Source organism: Diadema antillarum, unplaced genomic scaffold, assembly GCF_040938485.1.
Source record: "Diadema antillarum isolate AM-2024a unplaced genomic scaffold, OU_Dant_1.0 seq00001393_RagTag, whole genome shotgun sequence".
Lineage (NCBI taxonomy): Eukaryota > Metazoa > Echinodermata > Echinoidea > Diadematoida > Diadematidae > Diadema > Diadema antillarum.
The window spans coordinates 295,602-305,159 of NW_027272148.1; the positions used below are offsets into that span (position 1 = coordinate 295,602).

At 39.9% G+C, this 9,558-nt stretch overlaps 1 protein-coding gene across 1 annotated transcript; it reads right to left on the reverse strand.

Annotated features, from left to right (window-relative positions):
• Window positions 1-2,168: 2,168 nt before the first annotated feature.
• Window positions 2,169-8,477, reverse strand: LOC139708986 (uncharacterized). Its single transcript, XM_071620954.1, has 3 exons — window positions 8,293-8,477; window positions 6,146-6,304; window positions 2,169-4,335 (listed from the first exon to the last, which is right to left on the reverse strand). The coding sequence occupies exons 1-3, from the start codon at window positions 8,407-8,409 to the stop codon at window positions 3,697-3,699; spliced, it is 915 nt and encodes a 304-aa protein (XP_071477055.1). The 5' UTR covers window positions 8,410-8,477; the 3' UTR covers window positions 2,169-3,696.
• Between the last annotated feature and the right edge of the window lie 1,081 nt (window positions 8,478-9,558).

Genomic DNA, 9,558 nt, shown 5'->3' on the forward strand with positions numbered 1-9,558 from the left:
TCTATAATGGGGTAAATCTAGCTCAAAAATTTAGTGTGAATTTGATTGAAGAAAGAATTTAAAGGATGCATGTTGACTTTTTTGTTGATTCATGATACCCAAAACATCACCTTTATGGCGAAACAAGTAGCTAGATTATACGTTCCAAATATCTTGTAACAAATTGTTCACTTTTTTTCAGATTTCTTAGACACTCCCTCCAAAAGAAAACCTTTCAAACCAGGATTCTTCTAGTGACATCATCTGTCAGTCATTGACAAAGTACTAATATGATTAACAAAGGACATTTTCAATTGCAATGCACCATCCCCTAGATTAGGCATAGCTTGCATGTTTCCATGTTGTATGACAAGCAAAAGACATTGAACATGCAAGATATCCTCGCCCTTTGGAAAGATGCCTTCCAATATCGTCTCCGACCTGTTCACATGTTAGGACTTTAGCAACGATTTGATGACGTCACAAGAACAATCTTGGTTTTGAAGGTTTTTGTGTGGGTGTATCCAAATAATATGGAGTAAAAAAGTAGAAAATTACTGTATCATGAAAGGAGCGCACTTAGATATTCCTTTCTCCACATAAGTAAAGTTTAGGATATCAAAGTCAACATGCATTTGCATTACATGGTTCCTTGGAAACCGAGTGAAAAGCCATATGGAAATTGACCGTCGAGTTCAAACGAGTGTGACTAAAGATTGAATCAAAGCTGCCCAGTCGAAATATATCTCCCGCCAACAAGGGTCGATTTCATTTGGACCCTATTACTGATGTAGTTTTGATTGTTTGGAGCGATGTAAATAAAACGAAGTTACTTGACCACAGTGTATGTGTGCGTCGTCTGTGTGTCTTGTTTGCGTGTGCGTGTGTGTGTGTGTGTGTGTGTGTGTTTGTGTGTGTGTGTGTGTGTGTGTGTGTGTGTGTTTGTGAGTATTTGATTAAATCAATGTTGAGTTATCTTCCGTTTAATTATAAGTTGTCAAAGTATACCAAGTCCCACAAGCAGATACCCGTTGTGGGGACATACAGCATGTTACCTGGTGACACCATGGGGTCACTAACAATTGATGTCGAGCCGCCACGAAATGGTTATCTCTTACGGTGGTCCTATCGGACAAGTAGTTCAAAATAAAATCATGTGTCCGTTTATTTCGTACCACTAAACCTCTTTTTCTGGCCACTGTTGTGGCTCGAACAGGCCACCAGAGAAAAAAAAAAGTTATATATGTTGATTACTCGAGTGTACAAATATATGTATATATATATATATATAAATAAATATATATATATATATATATATATATATATATATATATATATGTATTTAAACATAATTTTATGTGATAAATGTAAATGACAAATATAGATAAATAAATAGATAAACAGATATATATATATATATATATATATATATGTATATATATATATACATTGTATATTCTGACCGATATTAAACGAACATACTGAAAAAATTGCATTTGATACTCTCTTACGTGTAGGCACATGCTAAGACCACATTTTATCGCTGCGTTATCATGTGCATTTTTGTTTCATTATGTTTGAGGACATTTTATATTTGTGTCCTTTCGTATTCTACCACAACCCAGCACAATTCATATCCTGACACATAAAAACAAAAGACAAACAAACAATCAAGCTTCAGAAATGCCTACCACACTCCCGAGCACAGAATGTATACCGTACACCGTATGTTTACTCACGCTTTATCTCGTTTTCAAACTACACGCACCCAACCTTTTCAATTTTTTTATAACACACATGCGGGTACACATAGTACTATTCTCTTGAAAAGCCTAGTGACTTGCATCATTGTAGAGAGCCGAGTGTATTATTTACCAGCCTTCCCGGAATTGTTTTAATGCCTATAGGTCTGTAAAAGCAGATATTTTGTTCTGATCAAACTATCATTCAAACAGATAAGAACTACCTGACAACTGTGTGGTTACATTTCCCTTAGTGTTTTCTGATTTCGTTACTTTTTCTTGGAAATTCCCAGAAGTGTTTAACGGTTCTGCGATACAAGCACAATACATGCAAAAATACACACACGCTCGTGCGGACAGCAAAAACAAAACCCCCAATCAACATTCAATCATATGGCACAGCAACACAAGAATTCGTAAGCTTGCAGAGTGTACTATGTTCATGATACTGTTTATTTCTTCATAAAATCTGTTCTATTTATAGACATCTGGTGTATTACATGCGGGGTAAAACGCAATAGTGAATGATCACGATAAAATGCTATTTGTTGTCCATGGACAACACATTCGATTCGCGTCTCAAAATAGACGAAAAAAAAAATGTTGGCATTTGTAAATATCCTCTCAGCTAAAATTATCGACTGGTATTTACAACGGCAAATCTGCGAATCTGTTTAAGTGGTTTATCTCACGAAATGGCGTGGAATTTCTTGTCGAAATACAAGCAACTGTATGGTTTCACTCAACGAATAATCCTATGGCTTCACCAGTGTTCTGACAAGAAATGAGGACTCCAAGACCTTGTTCAAGGAGATATGCATTGTTAGAATTCTTATTTGATTTTTTTTTTTGCATGTCAGTTTTAGCTTCCGATGAGTTTTCAAAAAAACAAAACACATAATCACTGCCACATGATAGCTCGTACTCCGATGGTAGCTGTGTATCAACACGTACTAGACTGCTTAAACGTTATTTGTAGACCAACCGTTGAAGTTGATATTCACCGAAAGTGATCAACACATGAAAGAAAAAAAAAAAGAAAATGAAAATGCGATTTCAGTGTGACAAAAGGGTGGCAGAAAGAAAATGAGGAGTTAAACAGACCAACAAGAAACATCTGGAAGAAGCTAATCATGCAGTGATCATAAGGTGGCATTAATTTGAATCATTCCAGCATTTCATTTAGAGGTACCTTGCGATACAGTCGATACTCGAGGCACAAAATTTGAATTTAGGCCTACTGCCCTATAGGATAATTTTACCTTTTTTAAATTGTATACATAGTACGCTCCTGTTACTTTGATAGCACACGTGACTCTAACTCTCAAGTTTTGTTTTGTTTTCTCTTTATGTGTGCATTTGTAAGAAACACCAGTAACGATCCAATGAGCGTTGGCCGCAACTAAAGAGTCACAATTATTTGACGATTTGACAGAAATTAGCAAGTAAATAATGGCCTATGTTCATACTAAAAATTGACAAATACCATAAAGCAGATACTGCAATGTCCGCACAAGGCTACGAGGAGTGTCAGTTCAATACGGTTAAATCTTAAAGGGAATCATTACTCTCGAGCTAAAAAAAAGACAGTCATTTGATTTTTTTTCTTTGTAAGTAATTAGTGCGCTGTCTCGTACCGACAAATCAAATTAGTGTTCTTCTCAATCTAGGAAGTCAGATTCCAGCCTTGTTACTCAAATACAAGATGCGTCAAACATTTCATTGGTAAATCCTCAAGTTTGAGGAACAATTATAGAAGCCCAAAGTATTGATACAGGAACTAAAGTCGTTTCTTCACTGCGCTCTGCTTACAACACGTCTTTCTAGCCCTGCGCAACAAGGCTCATTGTTCCTTTTTGCACTAGATAGAGTTCTAAAGTCAAAATGAACGATGCGTACCGGAAAAGACGACGAAGCATGACGGTCTGGCATTTTTTTATTACAAATATCGGAGAATTGTTAGTGATCGAGTCTTTTATTGAGTATCTCTTTTCCCGAAAGCGAAGGCTAAATCTGCTCTTTTCACGTCATATGGACCTGTTTCTTCAAAAGCGGCCAAGTCCTGTTCCGTCGGGTCCCAATCTCGTTTTCCGAACGCAAATGCCGAACCGACACCTCTCTTGCCGAATGCAAAACTGGGCACGGCCCGCTTGCCGAATGCAAAACTCGGCATTCCTCGCTTGCCGAATGAAAACGCCGACATCCCGCGCTTCCCGAAGGAGAAAGAAGAGTAAGCGTCCTTCTGAACTTGGTGGTTATCCTGCATGCTATCGTAGAGGGCAGCATCCTTGAGGAGCTCCAGCTGCTTGCTATTTCTCCAGCTGTCTACGGCGGCGGCGTCCAGTCTGAGTTCGTCTAGGATCTCTTGCGTGCTCGGTCTCACGAGTTGCGGTTGGGAGCGCTTCCCGAAGGTGAATTTAGATCGGCTGCTCATGGGATTCCGCCTGCCCAGTGGGAACGCGGGATGCGCGCGCGCTCGAATTTCCCGCTCGGGTCTCTTCGACGATCCCGCTGCACGTTTTGACAAAATTTCCTCGTCGTCGTCGACGGCCTGCCGGGGCCCGTTTTCTTCTTCCGCGTCGGCGAGCACCGAGTGGATGAGATTTTGAGCTATCTGTGAGGGGAAAAAAATGAGACAAGCAACAAGTCGTTATTGCATTGTCGATCATGAAGCTGTACGGTGCGTTTTATTGCTAAAATGACATTGAGCTAAAACACCTGATGACATTATGATTGTTTAATATGACCAATATCATAAGTGACACGGTCCAACACGGTGCTCAAAATAATCTCATTTGCTGTCACGCCATACCAACGCAAGGTGAACTGTTATCCAATGTAAGCGCTGTCTATTAGATATGAAGGCTAATGACTTCAAGAGTAATGAGTGATGTGTTACTCCTAATCTGAGAGCAATGTCAAAATGATTCCCTGAAGCTGATTTGTAGAATCATGTGTGCACGCTGCTGTCGAAGTGATTTACTGCCATGATAGCCTTTTAGTTTAGATAGGCGTTATCTAAAATGAATGTGTTATTAGTGAGAACATGAGACGCAGTGTTTGATTACAATTTTATGTTTGATGCGTGTATTCTAAGTATGGGGATTTCGAAATTTCCCAATAAACGGGATAAAGGCTTTGCCTGTTTCTAAAACGTTAACCTGAAGGGATAATATAGTGTTGGTGGAGATGAGGATTGGGCATTAAACTTTTTGCGAGATACCAAGAAACCACTTACAAAATAGTACAGAGCATACCATTCTAAGAGGAATTCAAAGTTTATTTGATGAAATTCGGTTTTGAAATGGCTGAGACATCAAAAAACAAATTAAAACGAGGTGATCGTAATAAAAGGTGGGTCCCACGTTCTATTCGGATCGCTCTGTTTTGGATATCTCAGCCATTTCAAGACCAACTTTCTTCAAATAAACGTTGAATTCCTCTTGGAATTACATGCTCTTTCATATTTCATAGGAGGTTTCTCATTATCTCACCCCAAAATTTTAAAAACCTGAAATTTAGGTTTCAACCCAAACTATACGATCCCTTTAAGTTTTTTCCTTTGTCCATTCTTCTCCGTGTATAGAGATGTAATGTAAAAAAAAAGCAATCACTCGTTTGAATGTAAGTCTTAGTGAAACGTGCGATATCTTTTCATTAATTCGCTTTCGAGGATATAACAATGCTCGTGCTTGTCTGTATGTGTTTGTGTGTGTGTGTTTATTCTTCAACGTGTACTTCCCTAAAAGACGAGATTTGTGATTTGAGAATTGAAACTTTACTGGCGGTGACAGCACTGAAATTCAGTATCGCAAGAAACATGCGGTTTGGAAAGAAGACAACGTTCAAGGGCATGTTATTTCACTATCAGAGCATTTTCTTCAGTGGACACAATAGGGGCTTTTGAGAAATGAAGCAAAGTGATTCACAATGCATCAAACCATTGCTGATATTCAAATATTACGGGAATTCCCAAGTTTCAATTGTACTAATAACTTTCTGTATCAGCGTATAGATACCGTGTGTATGTGTAACTCTTTACTTCTGTCTGTGTCACTGTCTCTGTCTTTTTCTGTTTATTTGTCTGTCTGTCTATCTGTCTCGCTTCCTTTTTCTTATTTCGTCCTTGTATGTTTCACTCGCATTTTGCCCATGCACTCAATCAACTTTTTCATGGTAACTCGAAAAACCGACAAAATTGAAAGCAAGAAAGTACAGAAAGGATAGTCACTGCAACATTAATGCTCTAAGAGTGTGTTTTTGCCTTGGAGAGTTTGTTTTGGTTTGCTTCGGTTTGAATTTTATATCTGATTGAGATATTGCATTTGAAAGGAGAGTTATGCGAAAGGTTATGCGAAAAGTTATGACCCCTCCTCCCCCCCCCCCCCAAAAAAAAGAAGAAAAGGCAGACGGTTCTAACTCACCGAATGTATTTCGTTTTCATCTCCTGCCATCTCCTCGTTGTCCGCCATCTGGTTCGCTGGGAACGCCACTCCGGGCATAGTGAAAGACAGTACTGGTGACGGGACGGCAAAACACAGGCAGAAAACCACTGCCATTAGCAGTTTCATGGTGTACAGCATCTGTTGTTCGATTAAAGAAAGAAAGGAAGGAAGGACGGAAGAAAGAAAGAAAGAACGAGAGAAAGAAAGGGAGAAAGAGATGGAGAGATGGAGAGAAGGAGTGGGGAAACGGAGAGGAAATCATTAGATGATGATTTAATTTACTCTAGAAAAGTCGGAACCCGAAATAAGGTGGGGAAAAAAAGGAGGAGAATGACACCCTGAAGGCGAATCAGCGAAACATATCTGTTTGTCGAAACGCAGAGCCCAGGATGCAACCTCCCTCACTCTCTTTCTCACCTCCCCCCCCCCCCCCCGCTCTCTCTGTCTTTCTTTTCTCTCTCGACAACGAGAAAGTGGTAAATGGTGAACACATGAGAATAAATCGACTGCAGAAATAATTACACCCTGATGAAATCTTCTCGACCAAGACGAGGTGTAATGCAATCAGTCCTAATAAATTGGAGTAATGTGTCAAAATGGAGCGAGCACTTAAAGAGCTGAGGCAGCGATTCTTTCTGCTCGTTCATTTTGCCTTGATCAACGAGCTAAAAACTGCATTAAGCGAATTAGGATAGATTACGCCATGAAAAGATCTGTGTTGACAAAATAATCACGCACTTCACTGCTTTACTTTGCAGAGACGAACTGTACCAACGTAGTTATCATCATTGTTACCATTATTCCAACCAAATTCATGCGCCACAAGAAATTCTAACAATGAAGAAGAGAATGGGTCTGTGTGAGTTAAAGTGCGACACGGTGGAAAAAATACTGTATGTCAAAGATTCATAAACCCTGGAGATCACTCCGTTTCTCTGCACAACGCAATGACTATATTGGTAGCAGCGAAAACGTGATACTGATGACTGGTTCACAACAGAAGTTAGATTGATATTAATACGATCAATTTCACACCACCGAAATAATGTCAAGCAGACCAAAACAATGCAACAATATTGCAATGTGTAACATCAGAATGCGAATATTTTACAGAGGGTCATCACAGAATGACACAGATACTCGGCAGAACATCACAACGATTAAATCTATAACAAAAGCAACGGTCGAAATACCATTTTCTCCACAACGTGGTGCCAGGGCGCTATGCATGAATAGGGTTTAACAAATTGTTTATAGTTACAAAATATCCAAGGGAAGGAATGATTACACTTTCCAATCTTTTGACCGCAGTATAGACAACTGAATTGATAGATACATATGAAGGTTACGACACACACATACAAGTATACACACAAAAACGCACACAAACACACATGAACACACACACAAACACACACACAAACACACACACAAACACAGACACACACATCTTCGATAAATTTACAAATTGTGGGATTGCCTTGCCCCTTAGGGTTGGTGAAATTACAAACCGTTACACACAAATGAAAGTTTTGACGCATCATTGAAACAAGTACACAGGAGAATTACTGATGCAAAAATCGATAAGCTTCAGCTACCACGAAAGAATCTTTTGAAGCTCTGTAAGCAAAACATCATCCTCCCTAGAATTTACACCTCGAAAGAAACCATACATTGTCGGCAATTAAAGGCAGCCATATAAATTTCTGAATGAAGACATGTTTTTGTTTTTGTTTTTGTTTTTTTGGCAGCTTGCACCTATACTACAGGACAATCGAAGACAAAGGATAAATCGTGTCAACAAAACCACTGTCTAATTGTCATAGAAAATGAATAGATAGCAAATAGAATTAGTGTTCGTTTTACACTCCTGTTGGACAGGTGGGTACAACACGACCATGAATTCATTCGGTGAATTACGCACTCTTTCAACATCTTCACTAGATTTCAAAGCTTGTCCGAGAGAAGAATTCACGAGCTGACATACATCATGATAATAATCAAACAACTGAAAGTTCGCTTAGTTGTTTATGAAAATTGCTTTTCTCGAGGGAGAACAGAGAAAGCCTGTCTCGTCTGTACTATGTGCTTGCATGGAACATGCGAAAAAAATGTGCAATATTTACCATAGCGCTTGATGTGCGACGCAGCGTAAACGATCTCCGGGTTTGGGAAGACGGTCTGCTCCGGACTCTCCCCGCGACGCTATTGAAAAGAAAGTGTGCGGAGTACGTCGAAGACATTATACTGGGGGATCTTTACAGGTGGCGGGACACGAAGACCAGAAAAAATAATAGCGATGCTTCGCCGAGTCGAGTTACCTTCTATTCTAACTAAGCAGCGCTTCGCGACCAAACGACAATACGAGCGCTGAAAGGTGGTCGCAAAAGAGACGGCGATTAGCGCGGAACAAGTGACCCGCACTGTGACGGGATTGGCTCACGCGCAATCACGTGGGTGACCAGAATGAGACGGGAAGAGGTGAAAAGAGAGGGAGAGAGAGATAGTTTGTGTGTGTGTGTGTGTGTATGTGTGTGTGTGCCAAAGAATGAGGGAGAATGTTTGCGCGTGTCTTTGTGCATGTGTGAGAAAGAGTCAGAAGGAGAAAGAAAGAGAGTGAGTGAGAGAAAGTATTAAGGGGAGGTTGAGAATGATGAAATAAGGTGGAGGCGGAGTCAGAACAGCTCAGGGAGTTGTTGCTGTGGTTACGTTGGACACACAGCTTCGTAGCGACATTCATACCGCATCGGACCTCAATCATAGCGCTTTGTCTCTACTCTTTTCAGGTGGGAATGTGGGCGTTGATCCCTTACGCAGCGTGACACAACATACGAATACAGGAAACTCCGCAGAGATACGGTTTTGCGGGAACATTGTTTATACCAACTTTTGGCGTCAGCGAAAGAAGGGCATGACATGCCATCTGCGTCCCGTGACGTCACGGCAACTGATATTCAAGTTACAACAATCTCCCCATTACCACGATCCATGTGTTCACTCCCTGAAAAAAAAAAATGTATAACTTTACCCTGCCTGATTATAACCTTCCTAAAAACACGAAAACGATGCAATACCAATCAAAAGTAATGCGCGCAATGATTTTTGACGCAGAGCAAAGGAAAACAAAAGTTTGTCGATTGTCATGAAATTACAACTCAAACTACGACCTTGCCATCCAGAGGGAAAGATGAAGCCCAATATTTTCCTTGCTTTGTTATGGATTGGAAGGAAACAATAACAATAACAATTTTTAGAGTTTTCTTCTTTAAGATCGCAAAATTGTGTTTTCCCTCCCTCATTTCGTTCTGCAATCGTATAAAGCGATCTGATTCATTTTGATCGGAATTTCATCTTATTACAGAGAGAGCTTTAAAGAAAGTCGCCTCGACTTG

Coding starts and splice junctions, on each gene's coding strand:
- LOC139708986 (XM_071620954.1), bottom strand. CDS start 8,409: ATGTCTTCGACGTACTCCGCACACTTTCTTTTCAATAGCGTCGCGGGG. Junction 6,305..8,292: donor GTCGCACATCAAGCGCTATG/GTAAATATTGCA, acceptor ATCGAACAACAG/ATGCTGTACACCATGAAACT. Junction 4,336..6,145: donor ATGAAAACGAAATACATTCG/GTGAGTTAGAAC, acceptor TTCCCCTCACAG/ATAGCTCAAAATCTCATCCA.